Here is a 12,641-nt window from a genome sequence, read left to right on the forward strand (position 1 = left end):
CCGGGCTCACTCCAGGTGTCCCAGGACCTCCCCGCACCCGCCTGGCCCCTCGGGATGGCTTTTCCAGGGGTGCTGCTGGAGGACAAACACGACCACGGGGACAGCAAGTCCCCGGGGCCACCAGGCGAGCAGACACGAGGTGCCACCGCTTCCCCGAGACCCGCCGGGGAGCCGAGGAGCGGCTCGGTGCCTCCTCCGAGCCGCAGCCGACATCTGCAGCCGGTGGCTAATGAATACAAACGAGCGCCCCGTGCCCCGCCGGGGGGTCTTTAACACTTCACACGTCCCGGTGACAGTGAGCGATGGTCCCCGCAGGCAGCGCCCGCATCCCGGGGCGGCCCCTCCATCCCGGGAGATGAATGAGCGCCCGGCAGACGCGGCACCGCCGTCATTTGTCATCCGCCGCCTTCCTTTAACCTTTCGGGAGCAAATCCCATTTGGGCGCCACCAGCGCGGGCTCGGTACCTGCGCGGGCCCCGCTGGGTCAGGGAGGGGCGGCGGTGATCGATGCCTCCTCCCGGATAATCGCATCCAGGGCCGGGCAGATATGGATGGGCTCCCGCCTTTGATCCAATCATCCAATTAGTGCCCCACGGAATGCAATTAGCGCGGCTGGAGCCACGTGGGGCGCGGGATGGGGCATGGAGGGGGGATTCCTGTCTCCTGTCTTCCCACCTGGGATGCGCCGGGAAACACCGGGGAGGGAAGGAAGAAAGTCCTGTTTATCCCAATCCTGATTTCCCCCCCACCATCACCCTCATTTTGGTGCCACCTGGCTGGACCATCCTCACCCTCCCCCGGCATTCCCGTGACCCGGTTTCCCACCCCGGATGCGGCTGCTCCACCTCCCGTGCCCGCATTTCTCACCCTGCACGTCACGCTCCGTGCTGGTTCCTGCTGGACCCCATCCAGCCCTCCCTGCCTTATCTCGGCCTTATCTCGCTCCTTATCACGATCCAGCCTATCTCAGATCTGCTCCTCTCCCCTCTCGCATTTATCTGCTCCCACAGCCTCCTTCTGCCGGGTTCTGCGGGCAAGTGGTGACAGCTGGGGCTTATCAGCTTCCTGCTGCCGCCTCTGCCTCGGACTCCTCGCTCCTGGGAGCCCTGGTGGTCCTGGTCCAGCGGCCACCTGTCCATCCCTTCCACTGCAGGTGTTTTCGGAGCCATGGCAGAAGAAATCGTGGAATTACAGAACGGTTTGGAAAGGAGATTAAATTCCATCCCATTCCCACCCCATCCATGGGCAGTGACGCCTCCCACTGTCCCAGGTGGATCCAAGCCCCAGTGTCCAACCTGGCCTTGGGCACTGCCAGGGATCCAGGGGCAGCCACAGCAAATTTGGGAATTCCATCCCAGCCCCTCCCCACCCTCCTGGGCAGGAATTCCTTCCCAAGATCCCAGCCATCCCTGCCCTATTTTAGTCCAGGACAGCCCTGCCCGTGGCACATGATGGGAAAGCCACCCCACAGGTGGGCGAGGGCATCTCTCGACATCCCAAACCTTCTCCTGCTGCGTTCCTGGGGCTCCCTGGAGGAGGCAAATCCCACCTGGAGGAGTCAGACTCACCTGGCAGCTCCACTTCCCGATCCCACCGGGAAGGAGGATAGGAGGTGAATCAAGGTCGAGGCAAGAAGGGACAGAGGCATCTGGAAAGGAACGCTTGGGAGCAGCTGCTGGAAAACGTTTGTCTTGCCTGGATCAGGGAAAACCAGGAGGAAAGGAAAACCTCCCTGCTTGGGGTGGCTTGTGGGGTGGTTGGGGTGTCCTGGGCAGGGCCAGGAGTGAGGCTGGGTGATCCCTGTGGGTCCCTTCCCACCAGGATATTCCCTGATTCCATGATTTGGTGAAAACTGGGCTGGCAACGCATCCCTGGGGCTGGAATGGCGGCTCAGGGCTGGGAGGACACAAGGGGTGACAGCGAGGACACGAGGGGTGACAGCGCTGGTGGCAGAGCCAGCCCAGGGGACCCTGGGGAGCCACGGGGCCCTGCTGAGGTTTGGCCCCGCTCCGGGCACCGATTCGGGGCCTGGCCACACCCAGGGGGACATCGGTGCCACTGCAGCACCCCAAATCCGTGCCCCAAAATCCACCCGTGCTGCACGCCCTGATCCCTGAACCGGGAAGGTCCGAGATCCTCTGATCCAGAAGGTTTGAGATACATTGATCCAGGATGATCCAAGATCCACTGATCCAGGACAGTCCAGGATCCTCTGATCCAGGAAGGTCTGAGATCCACTGATCCAGGGTGATCTGAGATCCTCTGATCCAGGAAGGTCCAGGATCCACTGATGCAGGATGATCTGAGATCCCTTCCCACCCTCTCCCACCGGGGTCCCACGGTGCTGGACCACATCCTATCCCCACATCTCCATCTCCCACCTGGAGCATCCCAAAATTCACCAGGAAAAGGGGATGGGGGTGACACAAAAGTCCTTCACCCTGGCACTGGGGGGTTTCCTGCAGTTTTGGGTCCTCCCTGGACCTGCCGTGGGAGGAGATGGAATTTTCCCCTTTTTTCCATTACCAGGAAATGCCCAGGAATAACCTGGTGAAATCCGGTAGATTACCACCCTCTTTTTTCCCTCTCCTGTGGAGAAAGGCCCCTGGCAGAGATGGAGTCCCCAACAATTCCAGGGAACATTTTCCTTCCCACTGTTCCGAAATAACACCTGGGAATCCCCGTGCCAGGATCTGCCAGAAACCAGCAGGGATAAAGGGCTTAAAAAAAGGGATTTAGAGGAATTCATGGAATATAAACCATCCAGGAATCTTTGCCATCCCATGGATATCCCCTAAATCCTTCATCCTACACAAACCCCACATCATCTGCTTGAGCCATTCCGTGAAATCTCCCCATCTCCAGAATCCTGGAGTGGTTTGGGTGGAAAAGGGACCTTAAATCCCAGCCAATTCCATGGGCAGAGACAATTCCCACTGTCCCAGGTGGATCCAAGCCCCAATGTCCAACCTGGCCTTGGAAACTTCCAGGGATCCAGGGGCAGCCACAGCTGCTCTGGGAATTCCATCCCAGCCCCTCCCCACCTTCCCAGGGAGGAATTTTTTGATAGAAACTAATTAGAATCCCCCCAAATTTTGGCAAAACTTGGCTTCTGCTCAGGGCAATGAGGGAAGGTGGAATCCAACGCTCATCCAGGGATTTTCTTCCCCTTGGATCCCCCATAAACCTGGGTGTTAACAGCAGCCAGGTGTCCAAAGGGGATGTGGAATTTTATCCTTTATGGGATTTAGGGGTCAGGTTTTTCCCCAGGGATGCAGAGAGCCAGATGAGGCATTAATGAAACAGTTAAATGCTGTATTTGTTTAATTGGAATTACACCAGGATAAATGTCCAACATGCTAATTTCTAACAGAATTGAACCTGTAAACCATGCAGTCCTTTCTCCAACCATTCCAGCTCTTTTTCCTCTTGGAATCAGTAGCTCTGCTAGCGAGTTTTAAGGGAAAAAAAAAAAAACAAACAAACCAAACCAACAACAAAATTCCCTTTAAAGTTAAAACTAATTTGCTAAATTTTCCCCTTATTGTGCAACGACTTGTGCAAAAAAAGCTGTTTTCACCACCTCGGTTCCCAAAATCAGGTCCTTCCACCCCAAAATCAACGGGAAAAGGCAATCCAGGCGGACAGGGAGGGATGGGACGTGGGATGGGAGTGTGGGGGGTTTTCCTGGCAAAACAGAATCTGAGGGATGAGCCAAGGCAGGGAGCAGCTTGGATAGGACAGGATTCCAGAGCTTCCCATGGAATTTTCAGGAAGCTGCAGGTGGGGATGGATCCCAGCTCTGGGAAAAGCTTCCCAAATCCAGCCCTGGGGGCAAGAGAGAGGCTGGAGATTGGAGCAGCAGCTTTGGGGGTAAAGCAACCCCCCCGAGCTCCCCGCCTCCATTCCGGTATTTTTGGGGTGAATCCCAGCCAATCCCAGTGTGTCCGGGTCATTTCCTGCCGATCCACGGCGTTCCCAGAGGACAGCAGAGCTGGGATCATCCCAGAGTCATTTGGGATGGGATTTATTGGATTTGTGTTCCCTTGGAGCTGCCAGCAGTGGGATAAATATGGAATTGTGCGGGGGGGGGGGGGGGTGGGGGATACAAGGGGTCTCCAGCCCCGTGGAGCTGTAGGAAAAACAGGATAGAGTTCCCAAAAATCCTGCGGCACCCAGAGATGGGACACGAATCCAACCGGAGTGTGGGACAGTGTTTGGATGCTCCAACCCCCTCCAAGGCCCTAAAAAGCTCCAAACCCAACACAGAACTAACGGGAAAAGCACGGTGGAGGCAGGAGACACCCAAGGGTGAGGAATCTCTGCCTGGGATTTGGATTCTGGTTGGAATTTGATCTCAAAACTTCGGCATGAGGGACATGACAGCAGCTCCATCCCAGCCTCACTTCCAAGGACTTTGGGGCCACCACGACACTTCCCACAGCTCCTGTCCAAAATTCCACCTTCCCCAAAGCAGCCAATCCCAAAACAGCATCATCCCAACTCCTCCTGTCCCCATCCGACAGGGAGCTGGGATTGGATCTGGAACAAAGTGCAAAAATCACTGGCAGCATCTGGCTTGAACTCCAGAACTCCAGCCCCAGGAATACCCAAAAAAATCCCAGGAAAACCCCTCCTTTCCCACGTCCCAGGTGCTGATGGCTCAGGGAGAACCTCCTATGGATGGGTTGGGCTACAAATTCCCACTCTGGACATCTTTTATGGGATTATTCCCAACTCCTGGAATGCCTGACAACTCCTGAAGTAGGAAAGAGGCTTCTTGGGAAGCCAAATTTGGGTTTTAATAAATTTTTTTTCCCACTGGTGCTGGAATATATTTGCTAGAGCTGCGAAAAATTATGGGATAATCCAATTTCCTTTTCTTAAAAAATAAAATCCACTAAGGAATGTTCAATGGATGTGGAGCGAGGTGTGAGAGCAGCATTATTTATTCTGGAAAGCTGGAAATCTTGGATTTGGGTCCTGCCCCTGTTTCCCATCCCCTTTTTAAATTCCCTGCAGTGACTTTTCCCTCCTAAGCAATTCCATCCGTGTCGGAGGACACCCATCATTAGGAAGAGACTGAGAAGGGATCTGGGATGTCTTCCAGGGCTTTTTTTTGGGGGGGGGGAAATCTGTTTAAAAGATTAATTTTGTTTGGAAGTGATGGAACATCTCTTCGAACAAAAAGTTAATTGGGACCAGAGTCCCAAAATCCCATTTTTCATCCCGGGCTCTGACTTGCGGTTCCGGCTCTTGACCTCCCGAGATCAAGAACTCCCAGAATCTCTCCCTTGGCCGGATTTGACTTTCCCAGCAGCAAATCCTGAGTGCCAGGAGCCGGTTTGGAGCATCCCAATCCTGGTTTTTCCAAAAGGAACCTGAAGGAGCAAGGATGCCCATCCCAGGTCGCTGCTCCTGGAATTACAGCTCAGGGAGATGGGAAGGAGAGCCCAGCGTGGATTTGGGAAGGGTGGGAGCTGCCTGGGAAACGAGACCTTGCCTTGGCTGTGTTGGGGATTTTTTGTGGGAATACCTCATGGAGTGAAATATAGGAGGGGAAAATGGAATTTCAGGATGGCAGCATAAAATCCCTTCCCTGTGTCCTAGGGTTTCTGCTCCTTCTCCATCCCACTCCCAGAATTCCCATCCCTTGTCCCTCTGGGTTATTTCCAAAGCCGATCCCTTTCTGGCCACACTGACTCCAACTTTCCTTCACCTGCTGCTTTTCCCGTCATTTCTCTTCACATACCTCCAGGAGGAGTTCACAAGGAACCCCCGATCCCCCTCCAAAACCAAGGAATTACATATTTTCCCTCTTATTCATGAAAACAATCCCTTGGTCCCTGTAGCTGGAGATGGCTGGGACAGCCCAAGAGCTCCAGGGGGTCATTCCTGACCGAGTTCCCGTTTAATTTTGGGATTGAGCTAAAGGAACCTTCCCCATATGAAAACCAACCCCAAAATATTGCTCAGGAGCAAGGTGGGTAGGTAAAACCTCTGGATTAGTGCATCCAGAGGGTTGGGAACGGGCACAGGAGCGGCAGTTCAGGGCTGCAACAACCACCAGGAATTCCCTTTGAGGGCTTGGGAACGTGGCTGGATAATGTGAGGAATTAGAGGCAAAAGGGTGACAAGATGAGAAGGGCAAAAATTCCCCTCTGGAACTGGAATCCTGGGATTAAATCCTGTTGGTGGCCACCTGGTTTGAGCAGAGGATTTCTGGGGACCTTTGGAACAGGGGGAATTTTATCCACAGGCACTTTGGAGCAGCACTGCTCCACGGGGAATCTCCCACTGCTCCAGGAGATTCCCGCTGGTCCAGCTCCAAAAGTTCCCAGGGAAGTTTTCCCCATGGAACCATCAGGAGGAGAGGGAGGATGGGACACCAGCAGGGAAAAGAGAGGGAAAAACCCCTCCTGGACACCAGGAGATCCCAGTGTGCCTTCCCGCCATCCCTGTGGAGCATCCATCCCTTCCTGCTCCCCATCCATAGATGTGTCCAGCAGCATCCCAGCCCTGGAGCGCTGCCACAGGACACATTCCCAGATTATCCTTCAGCTGTCCCTTCCCAAATCTAATCAAGGTGGCTGCTACAAACCCTTCTCCATGATCCCACAGTCTCTGGCAGGTCCCGGAATGGAGCTCATTGATGGTTATGGACATGTGGGAAAGGGTCACAGTTCCAGGGATTTTCACTCTAACATGGAAATCAGCCCGTGGAGGGGGAAAAGAGGAGAATAAAAATCTTGGGCAATCCCTTTTTCCTACCTAAATCCAAACCACAGGACACACTCAGGGTGACCCTCTTCCCCCTGCCCAGAGAACCCACGGCTCTTCCCAGATTTCTTAGTTTTCCAAGGGAATAAATTAACAAAAGGAAGGCAGGATGATGCCTTCATTTTGGCTTTGACAAAAAAAAACCCCAAAAAACAAAACCAACAACCCAGTCCGGGTGTGAACTTCTCCCAGGCTCCAAGAATTCCCATCACTTCCTAAACCCCTGAAAATAGGAGTTTATCCAGGAGACTCCTGCCACCACCTCTTTTCCCGGGATTGTTCCGCCGGGAGGGCTTTGCCGTCGGGGGGAGGCTCCGCGGAGACTTTCCAGGCGAATAAAAAAATACAAATCTTCTCTCCCAACGAGATTCCCGAAGTCCAGGCTGCGGGAAGGAGATCCCGAGCTCCTCAGGAGTGGTGGCTGTTGATGAGGCCGCGCAGCTGCTTGGCCACGGTGTCGATCAACTTCTGCTTGTCCCGCTCGTTTTTCCGGAATTGGGCAAAAACGTTGTTTTTCCTGCTGGTGTCCCGCATCCTGCACGGAGTACAAACAGGTTATGGAACAGGGATTGGGAATGTCCAGCGCTCAGGGATGAGCACGTGGAATTTCAAGCCTCGACACCAATTTTTGGGGCATTTTTCAAGCTTAAATCCCTCTAATCCCAACCAACGCCACTTTGGGGTCTCCCCAGTTTCCACTCATTTTTCCAGAATTGGGTGAAAACATTTTTCCTGCTGGTGTCCCGCATCCTGCACGGAGCACAAACAGGTTGTGGAACAGGGATTGGGAATGTTCAGTGGTCTGAGAGGAGGACATGGAATTTCCAGGCTCTTCATCAATTTTTCAGGCTTTAAATCTCTCCAATGCCAATCAACACCACTTTGGGGTCTCCCAATTCCCACTTGTTTTTCCAGAATTGGGAAAAACGTTGTTTTTCCTGCTGGTGTCCCGCATCCTGCACAGAGCACAAACAGGTTATGGAAGAGGGATTGGGAATGTCCAGCGCTCAGGGACGAGCACATGGAATTTCAAGCCTCTACACCAATTTTTGGGGCATTTTTCAGGCTTAAATCCCTCTGATCCCAACCAACGCCACTCTAGGGTCTCCCAATTCCCACTTGTTTTTCCTTGTTGAAAACGTTGTTTTTCCTGCTGGTGCCCCGCATCCTGCATAGAGCACAAACAGGTTATGGAACAGGGATTGGGAACATCCAGCGCTCAGAGAGGAGGACACAGAATTTCCAGGCTCTACACCAATTTTTTTTTTTTTACATTTTCAGGCGTTTTTGCTTTAAACCCCTTTAATCCAAATCAACACCACTTTAGGGTCTCTCCCTAATTCCCAAATGCAGGAAATTCTAAATCCTCCCTCTTCCAAACAGGGAATTTTCCACCCCCATGTCACCTTCTGCGGCGGCGATGGAATTTGAGGAGGAAATTTGAAAATCAGCACGGAATCCACAGAATTAAAGCTTTTTACTTAAAACTTGCATGCACGAGATGCAGCTTTAGGGGAGGCTGGGAAGGTCTGGAGTTGTGAATTTAAATTTTAAAAAATGTTCCAGGGAATCACGGAATGTTTGGGTTGGAAGGGACCTCAAATCCCATCCATTTCCAACCCGCTGCCCTGGGCAGGGGCACCGTCCACTATCCCATTTTCCCCAATGAATAAAAAAATATAAATTATATAAATTTATATAATTTATATTAAATATAACATGGAATAATTTCCATTCCAGGAAGGAATCCAGCTGTTTGGAAGGAGCACAGCGTCTTCAGGAGGTCTCCATAAATCCAGAGCCCAGCAGAGCAGGAGGTGGGATGAGGACAAAGCTGGAGGGGGGGGTGTCATGCACTCCTGCATTCCCAGATCCATATTTTGGGGGGAACAGGGCTTGGGACACTTCCCAAAGGTGCTGGGAAGGGAAAAAAGTCCCGCCAGGATCAACCTTCCAGCAGCTTCTGAAGCCACAACCTCCCAAAATCCAACCTGCTGGGGCTCGGCAATTCCGAATTATCCCAATTTGTAAAAGATTTTCTGGGTAAATCAGATCTGGCAGAGGCTGAGGGCTTTGGATGCATCCCATAATCCCAGTTTTTGGCTGTGGGGACCTAAAGGAAGCATTGAAGTGACAAGGACACGGTGCTGATGATCCGTGGGAAGCTGGCACTGGATCATCCCGAGGGTCTGGAGTCAACTGAGCACAACCCCAACCTCTCCAAACTTCCGGAACGCAAACAAACATCCAAAGTTTCCCAGGCTTCAGCTTCCTAGGAAGAGCCACAGGGAATCTGAAGTGTTCCCAAAAACACCAGGCTTGGAACTGGAATCCAGGATAGCAACTTTATCCAAAGGGGAATTTACTGGGGTTACCAGAGATGGAGCTGCTCTCCCAACAGGAACAGGAGAGCTTGGAGCACTTCCAGCCATCAAAAATCGGGATTTGTTTGTTTTTCCCTATTTCTCAGCTGGAACAGGTTGGCAGCTGCTCCTCCAGGAGAACCAGGGAGTGATTGTGCCAGCGGGAAGGGGAGTTTGGAGTCACCCAGGTCCTGCTATCATGGATTTGGGGTTAATTATCCTCTCCTGGAGCTCCAAACAGCTCCAGGAGGTCTCCAAGCCCTTCCCCAGGAAGGCTGGGAGCTCTCCTGGGATCCAGAGGGACATCAGAGGTGCTGGAAGTTGATCTGTACCTTTGGAAAGATCTTCCCAGCCCTTCCACACACCGGGAATTTGGAGCTTTTCCATCCCGGCACCTCTGGGGCCATTTCCCACCCCAAGGGATCTGCTCAGGTCCATGAAATGTTTTGGAATCAGCACACATTCCGTGCAAGAAAACCTTGGGGAGCACTGGGGTGACTGGTAAGGAGCTGGATGGATAAGCCTCTGGATCAGGATGGAAAGGGATTGCAGCTGGAGCCCTGATCCCCAAACAAACCCACAGAAGTGGATCTGGAAAAGTTTGGGACCATCTGGGAGCTGCTGGGATCTCCAGACACCATGTGAAGGGCAAGCACTGAGCTATTAACTATTATTAATTAATTAAGCTGCCTACAGGACAGAAAATCCTGCAGGATTCGGGTTGGGCTGTGCAGATCCATGGGTTTTTTTTCCCTGAGAAGAGTTTTGGGATAACTGGGAGCGCCCATGACAAACCGACAGAGGTGGATCTGGTGAAGTCTGGGAGCTGCTGGAATTTCCAGACACCACGTGAAGGTGCAAGCACTGAGCTATTAACTATTATTAATAATTTAAGCTGCCTACAGGACACAGAATCCTGCAGGATTCAGGTTGGGCTGGGCAGCTCGACAGGTTTTTTTTCCCTGAGCAGAACTTTGGGATAACTGGGAACGCCATTAACAAAACCCACAGAGATGGATCTGGAAAGGTCTGGGAACATCTGGGAGCTGCTGGGATCTCCAGACACCACGTGAAGGTGCAAGCACTGAGACATTAAATATTATTAATTAATTAAGCTGCCTGCAGGACAGAAAATCCTGCAGGATTCGAGATGGGCTCTGCAGCTCCCCAGGTCTATTTCTCCGAGCAGAGCCTCGGGATAACCGCGGGTTTGGAAGCCGGTCCCAGGATTAGGAGTGAAAGGAAGGGAAAGGCGAGCTCGGCTCTGTCCCCACCCCTGTCAACAAACACCACCTCGGAGAGAGCCGAGCTTTGTCTCAATTAATCCGGGAGGGGAAGAAAGCAGCGGGGTAAAAGCTCCTCTTTTAGCTCTAATTAGTGCATTTGGGAGGATCGGGTTGCGCAGGGCCCCGCTCCAGAGGCACTTTGCAATTCCAGCGTTTCGGGCTCCATTGAGAGCGGACAATCGGGGCCCTGCCAGGTGAGGGTGAAAGCCCGAGCGAGCGCATACTTACACCCGGGATATCCTGGGAGAGAGAGACACCGCGGTGATAAGGGACAGAGATAACCAGGAGAACAGGTTACAGGCTGAGCCGGCCCAGCTCAGAATTCCCCCCGGAATTCCGGGCGGGATGGGAGGCAGTGGGTGTGCCCGGAGTGAGGAGCCTCGGGAGAGCTCGTGGGGGATGGACAGAGACCCTCAGAGGGGATCCCTGGCAGTGTCCAAGGCCAGGCTGGACACTGGGGCTTGGAGCAGCCTGGGACAGTGGGAGGTGTCCCTGCCCATGGATGGGATGGGAATGGGATGATCCTTAAGGTTCCTTCCACCCCAATCCATTCGAGAATTCTGGAGCTCCTCTGCTCTGGGAGAGCTGGGAATGTTCCCCTGGAGAAGGGAAGGCTCCAGGCAGAGCTCAGAGCCCCTTGAAGGGCCTGGAGGGGCTCCAGGAGAGCTGGAGAGGGACTGGGGACAAGGGACAGAGGGACAGGACCTATGGAATGGCTCCTACTGGGATAGGGGAGTTTGGGCTGGGATCTTGGCAAGGAATTCCTGGCTGGGAAGGTGGGGAGGGGCTGGGCTGGAATTCCCAGATTTGCTGTGGCTGCCCCTGGATCCCTGGCAGTGCCCAAGGCTAGGTTGGACACTGGGGCTTGGATCCACCTGGGACAGTGGGAGGTGTCCCTGCCCACGGATGGGGTGGGAATGGGATGATCCTTCAGGTTCCTTCTAACCCAGTCCATTCCATGATTTTATGACTTTATGAAATGAGCCAGGCTGGGGTTTGGTGCCATTTTACCACCACTGAGTGTGCAGCTGCTCTCCTGATGTCCCACTGCCTTCCCAGCCTCTGCCATGATCCCAGCTCACTGCCTGCCTCAATTCCCCGGCTCTTCCAGATACTGCATGGCCGATCTCCCAGATTTTGGGCGTCCCATTATTTTAGCATTTTACTGTTAGCTCTGAGTAAACCTCTCACTTTCACATCTTGGACGCTGGGTCACGGATTCGCTGTGTATCACAGAATTATTCCGGCTGGAAGAGCCCTCCAAGGTCACCAAATCCAACCATCCCCTGGCATTTCCACACCCATCCCTGACCCACAGCCCTGAATAACCCAGGGATAACACAGCCCATAAAATACCAGTATAAAAACAACGCCACGAGGTGTAAACGTCCTTTTAAACCCAGCTTAGTCTCCGTGTCCCTCACTGGTGCCCTCGGGGTGTCCTGAGGTGCCGTGACATCCGTTCTTCTCCTCTGGTGGAGAGGAGCTGGACTATGATGACACAGGGGGAACCCCGAAGTTCACAAACACCCCAAGGTCACTCACAGAATCAGAGATTCAGGGAATAATTAGTGTTGGAAGGGACCTTTAAAGCCCATCCAGTGCCACCCCCATGCCACCACTGTCCCAGGATACTCCAAGCCCCATCCAATCCGGCCTTGGACACTTCCAGGGATGCAGCTGGATTTGGATTAACCATGGAATCAGAGCATGGGGAGCACTTCGAGGTGATTTGGGGTCTCTCCTTCTCCTTGAGGAGGGGGTGATGAGTTTAGGGTTGGGGCCACGCTTCCAGAAGAACATTCAAGGCCCCAGGATCCCTGGAAGTGTCCAAGGCCAGGTTGGACGGGGCTTGGAGCAGCCTGGGATAGTGGGAGATGTCCTGGCCATGGATGTGGATGGGCTTTAAGGTCCTTTTCCCACCCAAACTATTCCATGTTTCCACGAGGATCCCCTCCATGCAGGACCCAGCAGTGCAGCGCCTGTGCCAGGAGCTGCTCGGAAGACGCCAAACTCCCACTTTTTGGCTCGTTCTCTGTCCCACCAGCTGGAAAACGACCTGGGAGGTCTGCCGGGAGCAGGAGCAGAGTGGATCCTTCCCAAGCCAGCTTGGAGCTGGACCAGCGGAGATCATCTGGGAGACCCACCACGGGCAGGGGTGACAGGCAAAGCAAATCCCGCTTTTCCTGGGGCCTGCGGCAAATCCTGCAGC

The 12,641-nt window shown here is 53.5% G+C and overlaps 1 protein-coding gene across 5 annotated transcripts in view; it reads right to left on the minus strand.

The window, feature by feature from the left end:
• Window positions 1-5,126: 5,126 nt before the first annotated feature.
• EXOC6B (exocyst complex component 6B) overlaps window positions 5,127-12,641 on the minus strand; it is a 290,871-nt gene continuing 283,356 nt past the window's right edge. For 4 of the 5 annotated variants that reach the window (XM_068189179.1, XM_068189178.1, XM_068189176.1 and 1 more), the window contains one exon: window positions 5,127-7,315. In XM_068189179.1, coding sequence (XP_068045280.1) covers window positions 7,189-7,315 — 127 coding nt within the window. In that variant the 3' untranslated portion in view covers window positions 5,127-7,188. Of the gene's footprint in view, window positions 7,316-7,636; window positions 7,737-12,641 lie in introns of those variants that run through there. The other variant, XM_068189177.1, reaches the window with a different exon arrangement.

The sequence above is a fragment of the Anomalospiza imberbis genome, chromosome 4 (assembly GCF_031753505.1).
Source record: "Anomalospiza imberbis isolate Cuckoo-Finch-1a 21T00152 chromosome 4, ASM3175350v1, whole genome shotgun sequence".
Taxonomy (NCBI): Eukaryota; Metazoa; Chordata; class Aves; order Passeriformes; family Viduidae; genus Anomalospiza; species Anomalospiza imberbis.